At 38.9% G+C, this 24,811-nt stretch overlaps 1 protein-coding gene across 1 annotated transcript; it reads right to left on the reverse strand.

Annotated features, from left to right (window-relative positions):
* Positions 1-1,271: 1,271 nt before the first annotated feature.
* On the reverse strand, positions 1,272-24,757 carry LOC121373436 (WD40 repeat-containing protein SMU1). The gene is made up of 13 exons (XM_041500091.1): positions 24,645-24,757; positions 23,082-23,148; positions 20,856-20,999; positions 16,447-16,599; positions 15,429-15,579; positions 13,652-13,740; positions 11,604-11,744; positions 9,973-10,068; positions 8,794-8,921; positions 6,607-6,708; positions 5,313-5,505; positions 4,435-4,587; positions 1,272-3,534 (listed from the first exon to the last, which is right to left on the reverse strand). The coding sequence occupies exons 1-13, from the start codon at positions 24,668-24,670 to the stop codon at positions 3,436-3,438; spliced, it is 1,542 nt and encodes a 513-aa protein (XP_041356025.1). The 5' UTR covers positions 24,671-24,757; the 3' UTR covers positions 1,272-3,435.
* Between the last annotated feature and the right edge of the window lie 54 nt (positions 24,758-24,811).

The raw sequence follows: 24,811 nt of genomic DNA on the forward strand, positions 1-24,811 counted from the left end.
GTTCAGACATACATGTGTATATAGCATGTTAATATCTGCACTCTTACTCAAGTTAAGTAGTCTTATGATGCCTATATCTCTTACGGTTCAGACATACATGTGTATATAGCATGTTAATATCTGCACTCTTACTCAAGTTAAGTAGTCTTATGATGCCTATATCTCTTACGGTTCAGACATACATGTGTATATAGCATGTTAATATCTGCACTCTTACTCAAGTTAAGTAGTCTTATGATGCCTATATCTCTTACGGTTCAGACATACATGTGTATATAGCATGTTAATATCTGCACTCTTACTCAAGTTGAGTAGTCTTATGATGCCTATATCTCTTACGGTTCAGACATACATGTGTATATAGCATGTTAATATCTGCACGCTTACTAAGTTCAACAGTCTGATGATGCCTATATCTATTACTATTCAGGCATACATGTGTATATACAGTATAACCTCTCAAAAATGGACCCTCAGTAAACTGGAATTCCCTCAAAACCGGACATTTTTCATGGTCTCTTTTTAAATATCTGTACAGAAGAGAACCTCCAAACCGGATACCCCTTAAAACCGGGCTTTTTACTTGGTCCTAAGGGTGTCCGGTTTAGAGGAGTTCCACTACACTATATATAATAAGTATATATAATAAGTATATACAATTAACTGCTTGACTTTCTCTTGTGCACCGTTGATATACAGCTTAGTTTATTAGTCTCCCGATGTATTCTAATCGGAGATCTGTTTTAAAACATTTTTGATCATGGGTTAGGTGTCTCCAGTGATACTGAGTTATGACCAGGGGCTGTGATACCCGTTTAAAAATAAAATCCGAAATGGAAACGCCAGGGCCGAGTTCAGCCAGACTGAGCAGAAAAACGTTTGCGCTGGACTGGTTTATGTGTGCTTCAAGGTAAACCAAATGGTCACGTCGGGAACCAGTTTGCGAAACGTTAACTGGCTGATTTTAGGGCTGGATGACCAGAAACACCTCTGATGCACGGAAATTGATAGTCTAAGCAATAAAAACATAAGAAATGTCTGACTTCAGCTATCGAAAACGGCTTATATAAGAGAAGGGGAAAATATTCTCTAGTATTAAAAACTTGGGTCCGTCGCTTTAAGTTTTGCTTCACAAACTAAACTGTAGGCAGGAACTAAAGACTTTCGTGTGTGTGTGGTTGTGATTCTCAAAAGCTAATTGGTTGTGCAATCTGGCGTAGGAAGTGCCACACTTTTCAGATATTTTTCTTTTCATTTGCTTTATAATAGTGTAAAAGTGTAAATATAAAAGTGTGCCCCCCCCCCCCCCCCCCCCAACCACTTTTTGGCACCTTCCTACGCCACTGTACAGTATTGGTCTATTTATGGAAGAATACGGTATCTCGTGTATTAGAGGCTTTTCATTGAGATCTGTGTATATTTTTTATTTAATTTTGTGTTTTTTTTACTTGTATGTAGCTTTAATAAGAATACAAATTTATTTAATACAGTGGTTTATTTTAACGTACATCTGGAGGGATTCTTGGGCCAGATATATGAGGGTGGTGGTGCGGGGAGTCTGCAATTTGCTGTGCTACTTTTACAAAAAAAAATTGTCATGTCAGCATTTTAAACTACTGTTTGGTGTTGTAATATATGGTTAATTTTACACGGGGTTAGGAAAGAGAGAAAACCTGCTAAAAAAACCCACCTTCTTTCATTAAAATGTTCAAGCATGCCTTTCCTGTGAAGTCATGTAGGTAAAATGGTTTCCAGGAATCCCCCTGGATCTACTTACGTGTTAGTTTATATATGTGTATTATGTGATGTAAATATATTGCTCGTTTCATTAGTTATTGTGCCATATTGTACAATGCAGCTAACCTTTGTATTTGATATGCTTTTGACATTAAAAAAACACACTATCCACGATATCTGTTTTGAGTATTTTGTTAGAACTTTCTAATAGTTTCTTCATATTTTATTGCCCGATAGTAGGGGAGCATAGTGGGTAGCTACAAGTGCCTCTTAACAATGCCAGAAGTAACAACTGAACACAAGCAAACAACGCTGTTTAAGTTTTATTTATTGTGTACTAAGCCAAAAAAAATGGGTGCCAAAAATTACTGTTGTCAACCTTATTAAATCACTACAATTTACCGGCCAGATGAAACATCTTATGACAGCAAGTCTTGTCACATTTCATCAATGGCAGACATATGACCTTACATTGAACGTTGACCGGATGTTTGCTGTACTGTACCTATAAACTGTTGTCTAGTGTTCAACATGGTTATTGGTACATTTAGTCCTCAAAGACTGGGATCTTTTATAAGAATTTCCCCACAAACCCGATCCTACATACCCAAACTCACAACACTTGAAATATTCCACTAGTCTGGCATATTTGCAGGATGAATACCAGTGGCAGATCCAGAAAATCCATGGGAGGGAGGAAGCAATGACGTGGTCCAAGACCACAAATGTTCCGTAAAAAAAAAAAATGAAATAAATAAAATATAACTGTTGCAAAAACATGTTTTTCTTTGGGGGGAGGGGGGAAACGGCCCCTGGGGCCCCCCTTAGATCCCCCACTGAATACCATACAAAAAGGCGAAACTGGTGTGGTGTATTGACATGAAATAAATTAAAAAAACACGCAAAACAACATTACGGTAAAACTTGTTTGTTTTAATACAGTCAAATGTCGATACACAAAATAAAAATTATTTCATCATACACCATGTTTTTTCTTCTCTCTTGTAATGTCGAAGAACATTGGATAACTGGAATATATTGGGGTATGATTCTTCCACTGTTTTATTTAAACAGATTCGTTTCTTGGGTGTTGGATAGAAAGCAGACCCCTGCTCAGAAAATTAGATAATTTTATGTTCAAATCTTTAGCCACCATAAAATTGCCGGAGGGGTCTGCGATTTCCATTAAAGACACTGTTCCGAGTTGGATGTTATTGAAAGATGTTTCTGACTATAAAAGCGTTTCTAACACAAGTATATTTTCTTGTTTGGAATATCAGTGTCTGTATATTCAATGTGTTTCTGGTTTCTAACAACTCAAATGTAATTTTATTTATTAAGATTTTTTATTTTTTATAATAATAATTATTATTATTTATTTTATTTTATTTTATTTTTTCGGGGTGGTGGTTGTGTTCAAACATGAAATTAAACAGAACACCTAAAGAAATGATTATATAATTTTCAGCTACAAAATTAAATGTTTGTGTTTTATAGAGGACTTAACATAAATTGATAAATCAAAGCAACTGATATTCCAAACAAAATGTATTTAATTTGTAATTTTAGCTGTTAAAAAGGTTCCGTTAGTCAAAACACAACTTAACAATGGCAGCACACTGACAGTGTCTTCAACAATGAAACTGCAAATGAAGATCGCTCCATGTTTCATGGATGAGCAAAGATGATTTGTTTTGTTTAAGGTTTCCACAGTTTTAAGAATCCGTCTTCAGAGTACGTCGCGAGGAGGTTCTGGTGCGGATGTTGGGCGATCCCTATCACTTCTTTCTCATGAACCTGAATAAATAAATAAAAATAAACGAATGAATGGATGGATGGATGGAACAAGGTATGAATGAATGAATTGGTGCATGGAAGAATGGATGAATGAAGGGATTGAGGGGGGTGGGGACAGAAGGGTGGTTTAATAAAAGGATTGGTGGATGGAAGGGTGGTTTAATGAAGGGATTGGTGGACGGAAGGGTGGTTTAATGAAAGGATTGGTGGACGGCAGGGTGGTTTAATGAATGGATTGGTGGACAGTAGGGTGGTTTAATGAAGGGATTGGTGGACGGAAGGGTGGTTTAATGAATGGATTGGTGGACGGAAGGGTGGTTTAATGAAAGGATTGGGGGATGGAAGGGTGGTTTAATGAAGGGATTGGTGGATGGAAGGGTGGTTTAATGAAGGGATTGGTGGATGGAAGGGTGGTTTAATGAATGGATTGGTGTATGGAAGGGTGGTTTAATGAATGGATTGGTAGATGGAAGGGTGGTTTAATGAAGAGATTGGTGGGTGGAAGGGTGGTTTAATGAAGGGATTGGTGGGTGGAAGGGTGGTTTAATAAATGGATTGGTGGACGGAAGGGTGGTTTAATGAAGGGATTGGTGGATGGAAGGGTGGTTTAATAAATGAATTGGTAGATGGAAGGGTGGTTGAATGAATGGATGGATTGGGGGATGGAAGGGTGGTTTAATGAATGGACTGGCGGACAGAAGGGTGGTGGTGGACGGAAGGGTGGTTTAATGAAAATAAAGATATAAGATGTCTTCAGGGAGGCGATGCAATGTTTAAGAATGGCAACCTAGTATTTAGGGATGGGAGCAACACATATAAAATATTTTTCAGGACACATAAAAATCTGTGTCTGCATATGTGCATGTATCCTCCCCTAGATCTGCACCTGACTACACATACCGTTAACGTTCTCTCTAGCTTGCCCGTGGACACACTGAAACAGTACAACACCATGTCCTCCCCGACACAGTAGATCCACTCCCCTCGTGTAGACACTGTCGCGCACACGAAATCTCCACCCTCTCTCTTACCACTGGAGAAACTACGAACAATCTGTAAACAAACATAGACATGAAGGAAAGGAATGTTTGTTGAATGTTATCTCAGTACATTTTAAATTACAGCCATTTAACATCACCTCAGTACATTGTGAACTGTGATATCAACCCCCCTCCCCCCAACCCCCCTGTGCTGTGTACTGACCTGACCCTGGAGGTTCATAATGATGATGGTGTTAGATAATTACACATGAGAACCTGCTCCACATTTCTTGTTAACAAATGAACATTGTAAACTTTAATGTCAACCCACATCCACCTCCCCGAACCCCCCTGTGCTGTGTACTGACCTGGCCCTGGAGGTTCATAATGACGATGGTGTTAGATGGTTACACATGAGAACCTGCTCCACATTTCTCAGTAACAAATGAACATTGTGAACTGTAATGTTAACCCATATCCACCTCCCCCCACCCCCCTGTGCTATATACTGACCTGACCCTGGAGGTTCATAATGACGATGGTGTTAGATGGTTACACATGAGAACCTGCTCTACATTTCTCGGTAACAAATGAACATTGTGAACTGTAATGTCAACCCACATCCACCTCCCCCTACCCCCGTGCTGTGTACTGACCTGTCCCTGGAGGTTCATAATGACGATGGTGTTAGATGGTTACACATGAGAACCTGCTCCACATTTCTCGGTAACAAATGAACATTGTGAAGTAATGTCAACCCACCTCCCCATAACACACACCCCTGTGCTGTGTACTGACCTGGCCCTGGAGGTTCATAATGACGATGGTGTTAGATCGGTTACACACAACAAACTGCTCCACGTTTCTCGGCAACAAGTGGACGCTATGAACTGTGATGTCCGTCCCTGCCTGACCGCCCAGCGACTTGAACGTGCTCTGACATTCCGTACTCTTCACGTTCCAGATCTTTATGGTGCCGTCCGAACTGGCACTGAAACAACGGGAGTTGTATTTGTTTAACACGCACACACAACATTTTAAACTACAGCTATGTGAGAGAACGGCAGGCAGGCAGGCAGGCAGGCAGGGTGGGAGGGGGAGAGGGAGAGGGAGAGGGAGAGGGAGAGGGAGAGGGAGAGGGAGAGGGAGAGGGAGAGAGAGAGAGAGAGAGAGAGAGAGAGAGAGAGAGAGAGAGAGAGAGAGATACAGAGACAGACACAGAAAGACAGAGAGACACAGAAAGACAGAGAGAAGAGAGATAGACAGAGAGAGTGACAGACAGAGAGACACACATATAGAGGCAGAGACAGAGAGAGAGAGAGAGAGAGAGAGAGAGAGAGAGAGAGAGAGAGAGAGAGAGAGAGAGAGAGAGAGAGAGAGAGAGAGAGAGAGAGAGAGAGAGAGAGAGTGAGAGAGAGAGAGAAAAGAAATTAAAAAAAGACGGTGAGATTCACAGAAAGTTGAAAAACATTTTAAACAGCTATTTGGTGTCTATGTGGTTATTTCAGCATTTATTCGATAGAAAGCGAGGAAACCCACTAACATGATTATACGTACTTATCCACAGATAAGACAGTACATGACCTTTGATTAAAAGACTTGAAACTGATCAACCATGCGAACCCATTGTGCCTTAGTTGATAGCTCTACTACCAAACAATATCGAGCCCATTAAAGGGACATTCCTGAGTTTGCTGCAATTTTTAACACGTTATTGACTAACATAGATTGTAATTACATTTCAATTATATTGATGTTATTGACTAACAACAAATGTAATTACATATCAAATATATTTTGCTGCCTAAAATATTAGTGGCTGTATATTAAATGTGTTTCTGATTATTTTATTTCCTAAAATTTGTTTTTTTTTCATACATACGAAATTATTTGAAGACAAAATCCAGTTTGGGCTACTTACAAATATTAAGACAACCCCAAACACAATGAATATACAGACACTGTTATTCTAAACAAGAAAATATATTTAATATGTAAGTTTACTCATAGAAATATTTTATTAGTCGGAAACACGTTACAATGCAGCAAACTCAGGCACGTCTCTTTAACAAAGAAGATAAAAATAACATACCTGATAACATGGTGGCCATCTTGTGTAAAAATGGAGTCATTCACAAATGAAGTGTGACCTCGGAATTCTTTCAGCGTTTTCCCAGACTTTAGTCCGTGAATTCTGAAAACAGGAAGAACTCGTTTATTTTTAATGATGCACTCGACTGAGATTTATTCGTCGTTATAATGACGCCGGAACAAACTGTTTACCTGACACTGTTTACCTGACGCTGTTTTACCTGACGCTGTTTACCTGACGCTGTTTTACCTGACGCTGTTTTACCTGACGCTGTTTTTACCTGACGCTGTTTACCTGACGCTGTTTTTACCTGACGATGTTTACCTGACGCTGTTTACCTGACACTGTTTACCTAACACTGTTTACCATAGTTTTTTCCTTTTTTAATGTTTTTGTTTTTGCCTTTGGAGATATACATGCAGTAAATATAAAAAAGAAGTTTTTCTCAAAACCATAGCTTTGTAGATTACCAGTTCTAGTTTATTTGTTTTGTTTAACAACGCTACTATGTCAAACATTTGGTAAATCTTGACACGTACATGTAGCCTTGGATGAAACCAGCTATATTTTGCCATTAGCAGCAAGTGATCTTTTAAATGCATTTTTTTCAGACAGGACAGCACATACCACAGCCTTTGATATACCAGTCGCAGTGCACTGGTTGGTTGGGAGACTTAAGGTACATTGATTAATTCATCATCGACTATTGGATGTCCGGTGTCAAATTTCTATTTTTGGGGGGCACAGCAAGTGTTGCCTTCGTTTTAACAACTAAAATCAAGGCATCAAGGCAAATTGGTGGGGCACGTAGGCAAACTTTTCCTTCAAAAGAGGGGCATGAAGGCAACTTATTTTCTATCAAATTTCTGAGACAAAAATTAATTCACCTTATAGTCTTAGACTAATGTTTATTTTTGATACAGATATATGCCATAATAATGTATTTTACAACATTAATAACATGTAGCATATATGAAACATTTTCATTAAATGCCCAATGTATATACAAATGTAAAAGTATACACAAATTTATTAAAATTCAAAAATCAACATGGAAGTGTTCAATGTACACTAACATCTGTAAGTTGAATGAATATGATGATTTTTTATATTTATTTTGAGTACTTGGGCACTAGAGGTTTAAAATAAAATAAATGAATGCATTAAATATGCGGGCACAGCACAACCCTATTTTTAATATATTTCATCATTCCTGCAGGAAGACTGCCACTCTCAGGATTAACGTAACAGAATGAAGTTTGTTCGTCCCCAATCATCTTGCCAGGTCGAAAAGATATATTGGTTAATATGATATTAATGTGTAAGTCACAAAGAATATATTTATAAATGTTGTCAACTTAAACTGCAGTAAATAACGTTATTTTTATGGGCATTTTAGCACATTTTGTTTTACATCCTGCTATAACTGACCTGTCACTTCGTGTCTCTTTGCTAGATGTGATTTTGTCATTTCTAAATAATAAAATGCTGGGTTTTAAGAAAATAAAATATTGCAAAGGGCACAGTGGCCACCCAGATAAGGCAGCACAGCATTTTTCTTGCCGTCAAACCCATAAGAGTTTAGGGGCATAATGGCAAGTAAAGAGGGCACCAATGGCAATTGCTGTCGATGCCATGGTGAAATTCGAACTGTGGGATATCAAACATTTGGTACATTTTTACATGTAGCCGTAGATAAATTTGCAAAAAATGATGAACAATTCTTTTATCCTATAACTTACCCATGATATCCATGTCATAAACTCATTTGATAATTTACTTTATTAACCTGATTAATAATGGTATGCAAATTTGCACGGTCTCGAGATAATGTGTTGTCGTGGATGGGTCATTTGCTTACTAGCCATCAAGACTCGTGTACTTGAGTGTAACGTTTTTAAAGATTTATTTAAAATGCGTGACGTCAAACTAATCTGTGCTAATCGTGATGACGTCATATCATTGATGGTGGCGACTTTAGTGCTGTGATTTACTAAAAAATTAATTAAATTGTTATTTTAGAAGTGTTATAGGATAAATAGAATTCGCTACTCGTGTTTTTTAATATGTAAAATATAAACCTTGTCTAGTTAATCTGTATTTGTCTCGGCAAAGACTCGGCAAATACCAATTAACATAGACTTGGTTGATATTTTCCACTCGTGACGAATCCTCTATATATTTCACCTGATGGTTTGGTCGAAGGATGCACTCAGCAGCTGGCTGTTATCTTTAGCGAACGTGATACACGTGACGCCCTTGCTGTGAGATTTCTCAAACTTCCGCAAACACTGGCCTGTGATGATCTTCCATATCTGGAATGAAAAAGGAAAAAGAAAGGAAGGTGAGTTTAATGATCACGGTGCTCATCAACTTAAAAAAATCAAAATCACTCCTCCAGGACTTGTAGAATTTTTATAAAATCAACTAGACATGGGATCATCGATTTACTAGCCACAATTAGAAATTCACCAGCGCCATTTTACTTAAGTTAATACAATTTTACTAAATAATAGTAATAATCAGATATGTCGCCTAAAGAGGGAGATAGAACTTAAAAATACTAACATTGGGGGTTTGGGTGGGGACAGGATATTCATATTTACAAAATAGACTTAACTTGCAACATTTGACTATTTGGTTTTTTGCTAGCTGTCGGGCATGGCATTATTAGTTATTTACTAGCCAAATATAATATATCACTAGCCATGGGAATGGAGCTACCATAATCTGGAAGCCCTGCTCCTCAACAAAAATATCTAGAAAATCTGAAACAAAAATAAGTTTATCTTCCTCTTCTTTTTAACTTTTCCTTTTCCTACTTAACCCGACTATAGTCCCAAGGTTAGGTTAGGAATAAAAAGATTTATTATGTTCTATTAATTTTCTGTAACCCAAATAAACAATTCTATTACCAACAAATTTTCATTTTCTGTAAATTTCCAAGATTAAGCAAACAAAATTCCACGACTTTCCAGTCTCAGAAAATGACATATAAAGGAAAAAGGAAGGAAGTGTTTTATTTAAAAACGCACTCAACACATTTTATTTACGGTTATATGGCGTCAGACATATGGTTAAGGACCACACAGATATTGAGAGGAAACCCACTGTCGCCACTACATGGGCTACTCTTTCCGATTAGCAGCAAGGGATCTTTTATATGCACCATCCCACAGACAGGATAGTACATACCACGGCCTTTGGTGTACCAGTCGTGGTGCACTGGATGGAGCGAGAAACAGCCCAATGGGCCCACTGACGGGGATCGATCCCAGACGGACAGCGCATCAAGCAAGCGCTTTACCACTGGGCTACATCCCGCCCCTCCATCATATGAATGATTGTAAATAATCTTTGACAAACCTTTATCTTGCCATCCTGAGCACCGGTGGCCAACATTTCCGAGTCTCTACTGAATGCCATACAGAGAACGGCATCATCCATTAGCATAAAGTTGTCCTGTAATACAAACAAAAATATTTTAAAAATTTAAATAGAGGATACTCCCTGAGTGTCTTGTGGTATCATAATTTATCAGCACGAGTTGATAAAAGTATGAAATCCGAGGCTTGCCGAGGATTTTTATACTTTTAACAACGAGTGCTGATAAATTACGATATCACAAGACACAAGGGGGGTATTCTTTTTTATAATCCATTATCATTCTTTTCATTTGCGACAACTGTAAACAATGTCAGTAATGTGGGTTGAATGTCACTTTATTTAGCAGCGGTAGACTCGTTAACTAGCAGAACGACAGTGGCGTGACGTCACTAGTGATAGGTTTAGTGCTGAAACAGACACAGTGACATAACTAAAGAAGCAGTATCTCCTAGTAGAATATCGCAGGAGATATCGCAAATTATAGTGCCAGCAATATCTCCTACAAAAACCTATAATGGATGATAATACAGTTTAAAGTTTGTTTTGTTTAACTAGAGCACATGGATTTATTAATCATCGGCTATTGGATGTCAAACATTTGGTAATTTCGATATATAGTCTTAGAGAGGAAACCCATTATATTTTTCCATTAGTAGCAAAGGATCTTTTATATGCACCATCCTACAGACAAGATAGCACATACCACAGCGTTCGATACACCAGTCGTGGTGCACTGGCTGGAACGAGAAATAGCCCAATGGGTCCACCGACGGGGATTGATCCTAGAGTGACTGTGTCCCACCACCCACATTAAAAGACACTTGTGACGAATCCTCTATTTATTCTATGACTTACCCATGCTATCCATGTCATAAACCCATGTGATAATTTACGTTATCATATAATATCTTACATTTTCAGTGCAATCAAAGGATGTGATATTTTTCAGATCCCATACTTTAAGAATTTGATAACTTTGCAAATTAGATGTAAATTAGTCGAGGTCTCGACACTAGGTTTATTGACATTTAAGCAAACGTACTTGGGTGACACTCCATGATTGACGTATGCATTCATAGTCATCAAATAAAAACATTTCAATGGTAATTTGACACTAAAAGCTGTCCAGCGTTCAGAAAACAAAAAACGTTAGGCATAACTTTATTTTGATGTAAGGACATCCAAAATGACGCATAATACAATTTTTATTCCTAATATATGATATTGACGATACCCAAATACACGAGGGTAATAATGGTATGCAAATTTGCAAGGTCTCTAGGTAATGTGTTGCTGGGCCATTTGCTTACAAGCCAACAAGAACCGTGTACCTGACCGTAACTAATCTGTGCTAATCGTGATGATGTCATATTATTGATGGCGGCGACTTTAGTACTGTTATTTACAAAAAAAAAAAAAAAAAAAAATATTTTAGAAGTGTTATAGGATAAATAGAATTCGCTACTCACGTTTTTTAATATGTAAAATATCAACTTCGTCTAGTTAATCGGTATTTGTCTCGGCAGAGCCTCGACAAATACCGATTAACATAGACTCGGTTGATATTTTCCATATTAAAAAACACTCGTGATGAATCGTCTATATATTACCTGGGCTTGGTATCGAAGATCCTTTCTAATCTTGCCCGTTGTGAAGTTCCACACCTCGATAAACCCGTCGACCGATCCCGTCACCAGGTACTGACCGTCCGGGGAGAACCGAGCACATTCCACGTGGGCCTTCTGACCAAACTGTCAAAATAAAACATCACGATTTACTTTACCACAGTCTAGAAAATATCCAGAGATAAACACACAAATAACACACTTTGTAAAATAGCTACAAAAGGAAATTAATAAGTATTATTATCTCGCCTTTCAAATAAAATACTTGAATTTCATTGATTATTTAGCCTTGGACAAAACCCGTAAACCCTATGTGAGTGGAAGGAAGGAAGGAAAGTGTTATATTTAAAGACGCACTCAACACATTTTATTTACGGTTATATGGCGTCAGACATATGGTTAAGGACCACACAGATATTGAAGGAGGAAACCCGCTGTCGCCACTTCATGGGCTACTCTTTTCGATTGGCAGCAAGGGATCTTTTATCTGCACCATCCCATAGACAGGATAGCACATACCACGGCCTTTGATGTACCAGTCGTGGTGCACTGGCTGGAGCGAGACCATGTGGGCAGAGTCACATCTCTTATACTTCACCTGTAACATCGGACTGTTGTTATTGTATTAATGTGCCATGCAGAAATTTGTCGGTTACCAATGTAAATAAAACAGTTTTTATTTTAATGTAGCGAAACATTGTGTGAAAACATTCCAATGTAAAATTGCTATTGAATTTTTTACTAATGTTAACATTACTAATGCACCTTAATGTGTGATAAAAAAAATTGTACCTTTGACGAAATATGGATTTCAAGTGAAATTACGGTAAGATTGTGCACAAAGCCAAAACAAGGGTACGAAAAGTGACTGTCATTTCCGCGTAGTCATGTTTTTATTACATAAATGACGGTTAGTAGTCCTTACAGTTTGGAGTTATTTTGTTATTGTTAATAATTATTGCTGACTAGTTAAACATGTCGCCAAGATAAATTCATTGTAGAAGCATCACGAGGGGTTTATGGATTTCTATACCCTCTGTATGCTTTTGTATATGTCCCCTAGTTGTTACCGAGTTATGGTCATTTGAAAATTAGCCCATGATGCCAATTTTGTGGAAAATGCCAGAATTTGTTAACTCATATCTTGAACCTCAATTTTGAGCTAATAATTAGATTTTGAGCTTTTCCCAACACAATAAGCTCAAATACCAAATTTTAGGCAAATTGAAAGTGCCACAGTTAGCACCATTGGGCAATTTGATATCAATCAAAGCTAAGAAAAAAATGTAAAATAACCTGTAACAAGCAGGGGTGGGAATTGGTGAACTGTAAAAAAGAGGAAATCTAGAGGTGTCCTGACTGCAATTTTTACTTCAGATATCCCATGCTGCAGTGCGACGCCGGCTAAAGCTTACTCGCTCCCTTTGCAAATGGAACCAAGTAAGAAACGTGGCTGCATTTAGATTCTGAATGACGTCACAATGTAATTTGATGTGTAACATCATCATTTAGGACAGTTTTAAGATATCGTAGTGCTAAGATAGCTTCAAAAATATGAGCCCAGAAGTTTACACGACCGATTTTCTTTTTCTTCCCCGTGGAAAGGACGATTAAAATGCGAGGAAACGCAATGTTCCACGAGAGGAAAACCACGGATCCGAGAAGAATTCCCACCCCTGAACAAAGAAAGAAATGTTTTATTTACAACGCACTCAACACATTGTATTTACGGTTATATGGCGTCAAATATATGGTTACAGATCACACAGATATTGATAGAGGAAATCTGCTGTCGCCACTTCATTGGCTACACTTTTGGATTAGCAGCAAGGGATCGTTTATATGCACCATCCCACAAACAGGGTAGTACATACCACAGCCTTTGATGTGCCAGTTGTGGTGCACTGGGTAGAACGAGAAATAGCCAAATGGACCCACCGACGGGGATCGATTCCACACTGACCGCGTATCGAGCGAGCGCTGTACCACTGGGCTACGTCTCACCTGCCCCCTGAACAAGTGTTTACTCTCACCTTGATGGTCTTACTCAACTGGGTGGGGTACTTCTCCTCCTCCTGCTCCTTGACGGCAGCCTTACCACGGAAAACATCAATTGTCGTACCTAGCCAAAAAAAAAAAAAAAATACAATATTTTTAAAATTTAAAGTTACTGTTCCTGGATCAGGGGTCTTGCTACATGTCATAAGCGATGGTGGGCCCGACATTTCTTAAGACTTATTTTCAATACGCCCGCATCAATGGGCAGCAACAGTAAATTCCGCCATCTGTTTATTTTGGACCGCCATCTAAAATCACAAGTCATGCCATTGTCTTGAACTACCAGAGTAATCAGTTTCATCGTCGTTTACAAGACATTTTTGAAGTACTTGTACCCTGAAAATCTTAGGTACCATCCCTTCTTTTAAGTGGAACCAGCTCTAACGATTCCCTCCATCCCTTTTCTGAATACTGGAGAGATCACTGTGGATATGACTTTACAGAAAACAAATACAGTGAAACATCTCAAAACCAGACCCTCTGTAAATCGGAATTCCCTCAAAACCGGACATTTTTCATGGTCTCTTTTTAAATATCTGTTCAGAAGAGAACCTCTGTAAACCGGCACGTGCAAAGAAGAACACTCTAATTTAGGTATATTTTTTAACATCATTTTGCCATATGCTTACCACCGGTTACATTATAGGACTATTATATGAGATATGAAGGGAAAACAAGTCAAATGTGTGAAAAAAGAGTAAAGTTTGTTTTATTTAACGACGCCACTAGAACACATTGATTTTTTATCTTATCATCGGCTATTGGACGTTAAACATATGGTCATTCTGACACTGTTTTTGAGAGGAAACCATCTGTCGCCACATAAGCTACTCTTTTACGACAGGCAGCAATGGATCTTTTATTTGTGCTTCTCACAGGCAGGACAGACAGGACAGCGCAAACCATGGCCTTTGTTGAACCAGGATCACTGGTCGGTGCTAGTGGTTTACACCTACCCATTGAGCCTTGCAGAGCACTCAATCAGGGTTTGGAGTTCGTATCTGGTTTAAAAATCCCATGCCTCGATTGGGATCCAAACTCAAATGTGTGGAATGCAATACAATGGCATGATTTGGCATTCATGTTCAGCATTGGAATTAAGAGGCATAATCAGAGTTGTTTGATTTAAAAAAATCATTGATTTCAACACCATGTAGTCTAACAAGTCATACTGATCAGTGACAATTCCCCCAAATCTATGGTTGGGATGATCCTGGGAGATCAAAACAATAGAAGGTGTCAAGTGAAGCCACTCTGCTTCAATGTGGTAAATTAGACGAATTTGGGGATGCTCTAGAGTCAGATGTAACAGATGTCAAATCACCTTATATAGCCATCCTGGCTAAACACCAAGTACTTAAACATTAACTCAATAATCCCCAAAATGCATTTTGTTGCCTCATTACTAGATGTTCGAGGTATTTCCTTTCAGAATGCAGTAACACTTCCAAATCGTGTATTTAATAGGGAGCAAGTATACAATTCAGAAGTTCCAAATTAAAGTAAAAAAAAAAAAAAATCTGATTTAAATAAAAAACATCCGATTTAAATTTTAAAAATCCGATTTTTTTTTTTTTTTTTAAATCATGATTTTTTTCAACCCTGAGCATAATGCTGTTTCACTTTATTCATTAGTCTCATTATTATCTAGAATAAGTACTCAAGTCCAATATCTTGGACTCGTGGAGGCCCTAGCTACGCCGCCACCCCCCCACCCCCACCCCCACCTCTTTGTAAAATGGAAGCACAAACCTGGGGGTAATAGTCCTTGATGCTGCTGCCACTTCAGGGCCTGTCCCAGCAAGGCGAGAAGACGAGACGGGGGGACCACGTTCACCTCCCCTGACAACGCTGTCGCTATGGCGTTCCTTCGTTTCTCTTTTGTCTGTCCTTCAGGATAAGCCTGCAATTTTAATAACAATGTTATATCTTTATTAACACAAACTGGCTTAACAAGACTGTTAAATCACAAAAATCACCCCCAACCCGAACCCAACAACACAGATATTGAGATAGGAAACCTGTTGATGCCACTTCATGGGCTACTCTTTTCAATTAGCAGTAAGGGATATTTTATTATTATGCTCCATCCCACAGACAGGGTAGTACATACCATGGCCTTTGGTATACCAGTCATGGTGCACTGGCTGGAATGAGAAATAGCCCAATGGGCCCATTGAGGAAGATCAATCCTGGACTGACCGTGCATTAAGCAAGCACTTTACCACTGGGCTACTTCCCGCCCACTCACAAAATAATGTCATTACGTCAAAAGCACTTTTCCACAGACAGTAGAGTAGACCATGCATATCATGGCATTTGATGTAGTAGTCGAGGGATACTGGCTAACATATTCTCAAGATGGATGTACAGTTGGTGGTCTGGTTTTGTTTTATTATTATCCACAGATCATTAATAACAATTTACCCCTCTTGGATCACTGTACAAACTGGCTATCATCATGTGAATATATGTAGCGGTCTGACTGATCCCCAGGGCCCAATTTCAGTAAACATCGTAAGCCTAGTTTTGCACGTAAATGTAAATCTACGACTAAACCACAATTCTTATTACTATTATAGTACAACAAATATAGTTAGAAGAACAGATATTTCATTTTCTTTTGTCTTTAAAATGCTCCAGCTTCCGTAATGATGTAATTTGCTGCGTGAAATTGATGCCAAACACGTGTATGACCGGTATAACTGCTAGTAGGAAATGTAACCTTATGATGTTTAGTAAAATGGGCTTCTAATCATTTATAACTTACCTCTCTGGGATCGAAGTACGACCGTGCTAACATGTTCTCCAGATGGATGTAGCGGTCTGGCTGGTTGTGTTTTAACATTATCATCGGGTCTGTCTGACGCAACAGAGAACGAGCAGCTCCCAGTTCTCGCAACTCAATAAGCTCCAAAACAATCTGTAAACAACGGAACGAATGAATGAATCACTGAATAGCACATCAACTATTGGTAATCAAAGAAAAAAGAAATATTTTATTTAACGGCGCATTCACGGTTATATGGCATCAGACATATGGTTAAGGACGACACAGATATTGAGGGAGGAAACCCACTGTCGCCACTTCATGGGCTACTCTTTTCGATTAGCAGCAAGGGATCTTTTATATGCACCATCCCAAAGACAGGGTAGTACATACCATGGCCTTGGCTATACCAGTCACCAGTCGTGGTGCACTGGCTGGAGTGAGAAATAGTCCAATGGGCCCACCAACGGGGATTGATCCCACACTGACCACACATCGAGCGAGTGCTGTACCACTGGGCTACATCCCGCCCCTTTAATGGGAATGAATGAATGCTTAACGACACCGCAGCATAAAACTAGAGATCGGCTATTTGGGTGTCAAACATGGTAACAAGGTTCATGCACCTTTTTCAAAACTAATTTCTATACTTTTTACACACCTTTTCCAAACCACCTTAAACCATTTTCCCAGACTTACTTTATGATATGATATGATAATGTCCCTTTAAAATAAAAATCGTATAATTAGTTTATTTTGTTTAATGACACGATTAGAGTATAGTATACTGATTTATTAAATCAAACATTTGGTAAATCTGACATATAGTCTTAGAGAGGAAATCCACATTTTTGTATTAGCAGCAAATTGCCGTTTATATGCACCCTCTCAGACAGGACAGCATATACCATGGCCTTTGATATACCAGTCGTGGGACACTGGCTAGAGAGAAAGATCTTTTATATGCACCCTCCCAGACAGGACAGCATATACCATGGCCTTTGATATACCAGTCGTGGGACACTGGCTAGAGAGAAAGATCTTTTATATGCACCCTCCCAGACAGGACAGCATATACCATGGCCTTTGATATACCAGTCGTGGGACACTGGCTAGAGAGAAAGATCTTTTATATGCACCCTCCCAGACAGGACAGCATATACCATGGCCTTTGATATATCAGTCATGGGACACTGGCCAGAGCTAAAGATCTTTTATATGCACCCTCCCACACAGGACAGCACATACCATAGCCTTTGATATACCAGTCGTGGGACACTGGCTAGAGAGAAAGATCTTTTATATGCACCCTCCCAGACAGGACAGCATATACCATGGCCTTTGATATACCAGTCGTGGGACACTGGCTAGAGAGAAAGATCTTTTATATGCACCATCCCACCGACAGGACAGCACATACCATGGCCTTTGATATACCAGTCGTGGGACACTGGCTAGAGAGAAAGATCTTTTATATGCACCATCCCACAGACAGGACAGCACATACCATGGCCTTTGATATACCAGTCGTGGGACACTGGCTAGAGAGAAAGATCTTTTATATGCACCATCCCACAGACAGGACAGCACATACCATGGGCTTTGATATACCAGTCGTGGGACACTGGCTAGAGAAAAAGACCGTTTATATGCACCATCCCACAGACAGGACAGCACATACCATGACCGTTAATATACCAGTCGTGGTGTACTGACTGGAATTAGAAAATAGACACACTGAGGGGGGGGACCAATCCTAGACTGACCATGCATCAAGCGAGCGCTTTACCACTTGGCTACGTCCCGCCCCACAGAGGTATATGATGATAGCCTGCAGGACCATGTCCCAGTGTCCACTGTTGTTGATGTCGCTAATAAAGCCAATGTCCAAAAGTGATCTTTACACCGATATTAGACAAACTTATCTTTGTGTCAAAGCAAATGGTGAGCATTATAGTATAATTATATTGAGGGTTAACAAATAAATAGAGGATTCGTCACGAGTATTTTTTATTATGGAAAATATCAACCGAGTCTATGTTAATCGGTATTTGTCAAGGCTCTGCCGAGACAAATACCGATTAACTTGATGAGGTTGATATTTTACATATTAAAAAACATGAGTAGCGAATTCTATTTATCCTATAGCACTTCTAAAATAACATTTTAATTAATTTTGTTAGTAAATCACAGTACTAAAGACTCCACCATTGCTAATATGACACCATCATGATTAGCACAGATTAGTTTGACGTCACGCATTTTAAACAAATCTTTGAAAACGCTACGCTCAGGTACACGGGTCTTGTTGGCATGTAACCAAATGACCCATCACCAGCAACACATTACCTAGAGACCTTGCAAATTTGCATACCATTATTAACCGAGTTAATAAAGTAAATTATCACATGGGTTTATGACATGGATATCATGGGTAAGTTATAGGATAAAGCTGGTTACATTTAAATGGTTAACAAGCATTCTGAGAGTACTACCAATGCAATACACGTCCCAAAGATGGATGGACAAAGTTTGTTTTGTTTAACGACACCATTGGAGCGCATCGATTAATTAATCATCGGCTATTGGATGCCAAGCATTTGGTAATTCCGACTCGTAGTCACCAGAGGAAACCCGTTACATTTGTTCTAATGCAGCAAGGGATCTTTTATATATGCACTTTCGCACAGACAGGAAAACACATACCACGGCCTTTGTCCAATTGTGGTACACTGGTTAGAATGAGAGAAAAAACAATCAGATGAATGGATCCACCGAGGTGGTTTGATCCTGCGACACAAGCACTCAACCGATTGAACTAAATCCCTCGCCGAAAGATGGACGGAGTCGAAACCTATAATCCCCTCCAGTTGGACCTGTAGGTGAATAATAAATTCTGAAAATGGTTTTATTTATTAAAATTACATTATATTTCCTTTGTTATGGCAGAGTTCGACAAATCCGCTAGCCCGACGCCCGTGGCTAGTGGTTTTTAAGTTCGGGCTAGTGAGAAACGCAAAACCACTAGCCCCTGCGGGCTAGTGGTTTCCCCCCTCCTCTCGTCATCGCTCGATCGTGGGTTTTTTGTTTTCTTTCTTTCTTTTTCTCTCGGCTGAAATTTCGTTTAATAAATTTGATTGTGACGTTTGTCTTCGAATAATATCAACAACGCAATGAGTATATAATAATAATCCACTTGAGCTAGGTCTGCAAACTGCAGTAACATGCTATCTCTACATCGTCACAGTTACAGCATGCATTGTTTACCTTTCCCTTTCAAGTTTCTGGCACAGGAAATAAAGTCTAATGACATGCGTGTTTTGATTGGTTAAAGACGTCACGTGGTCGTTAATCTCGCACATGTTTTAGGCTAAGAACTTGGAAATCACCAATCGCGACGACAGGTTATACTCAATCAAGTAAACCCCAGCCATGCTTTGAATTTCAGTGTTTGTTTTATTTACCTATTGTTTTCTAATTTAACACTTCGCTAACATGTGGTTATCGGCAATCAGGAAAACCATTTACTTTAATGGTAACCGCATATGCAATGACTCTGCTTGGCCTATTACGTGTAGCGGTTTGGATAAAACGTCATAGCTGCCGATACAAGATAATACCTTTTTTGTTCATCAATTAACAACGGATTAGATGTCGCCGTTATATTCTTTTGATATCGGTCTGACACGGAATAATGCCCTGTATTTGGCATCACTGTTCCTGGCGACACTGTCGTACCCTCATTTAAATTTAATTATTTTGATATTGTTTTTAGATACCAACCAAGAGTTTGCTCAAGTAATTTTCCCCGGGGGGGCAAAAACAAAAACGGGACAATGACGATGGATCACACTTGACAAAAGACAAAACGTACGACACGACAAAAAACTGAAAGTTACAACATGATTTAAGTGTTTGTTTTATTTTACTGTTATACTCGTAAATGTGTAATGTTACAAAAATTATATAAAAATCCAGTTATAATTGATCAGGAATTTGGGCTAGTGGTTTATCTTGGTGGGCTAGTGGTTTTCACAAACCCACTAGCCCTGTGGCTAGTGACTTTTCAAAATATTTGTCATACTCTGGTTATGGTATCAAAAAAACGTAAACAAACTTTAAGGGCTGCTCATAAAGTATTCAGTATAATTTACCTGTTCATAGAGATCTATGAGTTTATCTCAGTATTTAACGTAGTATTGTGTACCTGTTCATAGAGATCAGGTAACTTGAGGGTCTGTACGTAAAGTATTGTGTATAACTTACCTGTTCATACAGATCTATGAGTTTATCTCGGGTAACTTTAGGGTCTGTACGTAGTATTGTGTATAATTTACCTGTTCATACAGATCTATGAGTTTATTGTCAGGTAACTTGAGAGTCTGTATGTAGTATTGTGTATAATTTACCTGTTCATACAGATCTATGAGTTTATTGTCAGGTAACTTGAGGGTCTGTATAGCCTGCAGGACTGTGTCCCAGTGGCCACTGTTAATGTCGCTGATAAACCCATCAACGGAGTCGACCGTGTTCAGCGAAATCCCACTCTCCTCCTGAAATATTAAATTAAACATGTATTCGTCAAGATTTAGGGCAAGCTCTGCCACTCGACAAATTCTCCAATTGCGAATTTTAAGAACAATTGATAAATTTTATTTTAATTTGGAAAAAACAAAAATGGGTAAAAATTAATATTTCGTTACAAAATGGCTCTAGGTTTTTGCATTTTCAGGGACTGATAAATCCACTAACCCTCTGTCCCGGCTAGCGAAATTTTGGTCTGGGCTAGTGAAATTCTGGTCTGGGCTAGTGGAATTTTGGTCTGGGCTAGTGGAATTCTGGTCTGGGCTAGTGGAATTTTGGTCTGGGCTAGTGGAATTTAGCAACCCTATTACTACAGTGAAAACTCTTCTAAACCGGACACCCTCAGGACCAAGTAATATGTCCTGTTTTAAGAGGTATCTGGTTTAGAGAGGTTCTCTTCTGCACAGATATTTAAAAAGAGAACACGAAAAACGTCCGGCTTTGAGGGAATTTTGGTTTATAGCGGGTCCAGTTTTGAGAGGTATCACTGTACAATACATATAGGGAACTAGCCAAAGCTTCACCACCGAAGAGGAAGAAGACGCCACCGGCGGAATCGACGAGCGACCTGTTGGATACTGCTATGGCCCAGTCGCAGCCGCCTCGATACACTTCCACTCCAGCGCCTCCAGTGAAGCGGTCGACTATACAGACCGCTCCCGTTGAGAAGCGCCCTGCTGTTGTTGAGGCGACGGCGGCCGTCAAGAGGAAAGCAACATCTCCTGCAAGCCAGCCTGTCCGACACCCCCGGAGGAGGACGTAGATACCTGGCAACTGGCCTTGGAGAAACTTAAGGCTCAGTACCGGGACTACGTACAGGGCGACACGACCGATATGGCGAAGCTGAGGGGCCGGTTTTGCAACCAAGACTGGAGACCGCTGCCACTACGAGCTCCACAACATTTGGCTCCAAAGCTCAGCGACGGGACTCATCGTGACACACCGGCACCAGCAGACCTACCGACAAGCGATCCTCCTCTATGAGATGGACAGTTCAACAATCCACAGGATTGTCAAGACGATTTGCGGCACCGGTTACCGCATGGTCATCAGAGATCTGCTCTCTAAGAAGCAACTCATCCCATCGGCTCGCCGTAGTCGCCTACCTCTCCCCTAACGAGACCACTCACGTGGACACATAGATCGGACTTTAAACTTTTAGACCTTCGTTCAAAATTTTATGTCGAAATTAACCTTTTTTTTTTTTTAAATATATTATTAAATAGTCCGATCCTCTCTTCTTTCTCTTATTTATTTTTGGGCTGTCCTTCAAAAATTCTCTAAATTATATAAATATTCGGTCGCAGTCAATTCATTTTATTTTTGGCTTGTAAATTTTTATTTTTTTTAACCCTACTAATTTCTGTTACTAATTGCTAATTTCAAAATTCTGTCCATTCACACCCCCCCCCCCCCGTTAAACTAGTTATCTATCTATCTAATTTCTTTTTGACCGCCCAATCTAATCTAGCGACCAAATTTAATGAGTAGATTTTATTATTAATTTTATCAATTAGAGATGCACATCAAAATTTTAAAGGCCCACTATTTAATTTTTGGATGTAAATTTCAAAATTGTCCGCTTAATTTTTTCTGTCCCGGAGCAAGTCACTGGCTATCCAGAGGCAGGCCCCGGGACGGACATGCTCGAAACTCTAGTGGTATATGAGCATGTAAAAATTATTTGCACTCGCACTCAAGAGAGAAAATAGTGCACAGGGCACATTAAGGCAATACTTTTCTTAACGTGCATGGCTATGTAACAAATTTGAAATGACGCAGAAATGTTGTATGCTGTTGTTGTAAGATTTATTTTGTTAATAATGATGTAAGTACTTGAAACAGGATTTAGTGAGTATGGCAGGTTATAAATTTTTGTTTTTTGTGTCCATTTGTTGCACTATTTCGGTTGAGAAACGGTTGAAACATGGTGTCACAAGTTTTGAATACCAGCTATATATAGGGTATGTAACAAGATCCGGACGTAGTAAGAACCAAACTAACTACGTCCCTCTGGACTTAAGAGAAAAGGTTTGTAATTCATGTTTTACCTGTAGTGTGGATAAAGTCCTCAGCAAGTTGTTTTCTTTCAGGTATTGTTCAATCAGTCTCACAACACTGTAAAACAAATGCGAACATCAATCAGAAATATACACATACCTGCAGGGCGTATACCACAATATCAAATCCCATAGACGACATAGTAACACGGATTCCGGGTTGTTTTGCCCTAAAACTATTTCGAACCCTGCATTTTTTCGCCCTTAGTCATATTCACCCAGGGTTGGTTTGCCCTAAATTTCATTCGTATTGAGTCATTTCGTTCCCCAAAATAAATATATTTATTATAGTTTTGGAGTCTTTTTTTTCTTCCGTTTATTTATTATTCATTACGAAATATTAGGTAGTTTTCTGCCTTTGGATATTAATATCTTGTCAGCTGTTTACTTCCTGTCAGCTGAAGCTGGGCGAAATCAACATACCGTACTCAGCATTTGAACCTCAGCTGGGTATATAGTATATTTAATAAGAAACCACAGCACATCAGTAGTATGTAGTGTGACTGTTCATGAATTAATTATTAATGTGAATACATTGTCTGTATATTATCTAAGGTCTGAACGTATTTTGTGTATGTGGCTTGAGTAAATGGTATTGGTAATAAATAGAATTATAACACTATTTTTATCTGTAAATATAAATATGCAATACAGATCGCAATGTGTGAAATCTAAAAATCAATGGATATATGTACTTCATTAACAAAATAAAAATGATGGCAAATGGGTGAACTAGTAAGAAGGGAGAAACAACTTGTTAGCAGTAACATGTGGCTAAAACATATTCAAATTCTGTTTTGTTTAACAACACAACTAGAGCACATTGATTTATTAATCATCGGCTATTAGATGTCAAACATTTGGTAATTTTGACATAGTCTAAGAAAGGAACCCTGCTACTCCCATTTTCCCATCAGTAATTAAAGGGATCTTTTATATGCACTATCCCATGATAGCATATACCACAACTTTTGATATGCCAGTCCTGACGCACTGGTTGGAGGCAGAAATAGCCCAATCATGTCAATGGACCCACCGATCATCCGATAGGGATCCGATTGATCCCAGATTAACTGTGCATCAACCTAGCACTTTACCACTGGGCTACGTGCCATATCCCTAAAAATATTTAGTCAAAATACAATCTGGTAACATGGAAATTTGCAAAAAAAATTCAATATAGGGAAGGACTTTCCTTTGGCAAGTTTGGCACTGTCAGTGTCACTAACCCTAACCATAACTCGATTTATGATCAGTTCTTATAATGTTCTTTATACGAGACAGTGCCAAAGGAAAGTCCTACCAATATATTGTTTGTTTAAAAATCGGCAGTTGCTGGTAACTGAGAAGTCGAGTTGATGTTTCTATTTTTCAGCTTGTGCAAATTGCCGTACCCTGTGATTTATAAATAATGTTAGTGAACTATTAAAAACTGTAGCTACCTTTATTAAACATTGCACCCCCTTCCTGAATGATGTAAGTGCCCTTTTAAAATCCCTCCCTAAAGTAAATTATCCGCCATTCGTCCCTGCACCTAAAACAAAAAATACCCACTCTGCAGATTCGATTTCGACCGCCATCTTTTCACCGATGCTAGTATGTATCGATTAATAAATTCATTTCAGATTTTTACAATCGAGGTTTTAACTGGCTTTTATTTCCTAAACGAATATCAGTCTACAAACACGCCACTGTCATTCGTAACAACTCGGACATTTTGA

Source organism: Gigantopelta aegis, chromosome 5 (assembly GCF_016097555.1).
Source record: "Gigantopelta aegis isolate Gae_Host chromosome 5, Gae_host_genome, whole genome shotgun sequence".
In the NCBI taxonomy this organism is placed as follows: Eukaryota; Metazoa; Mollusca; class Gastropoda; order Neomphalida; family Peltospiridae; genus Gigantopelta; species Gigantopelta aegis.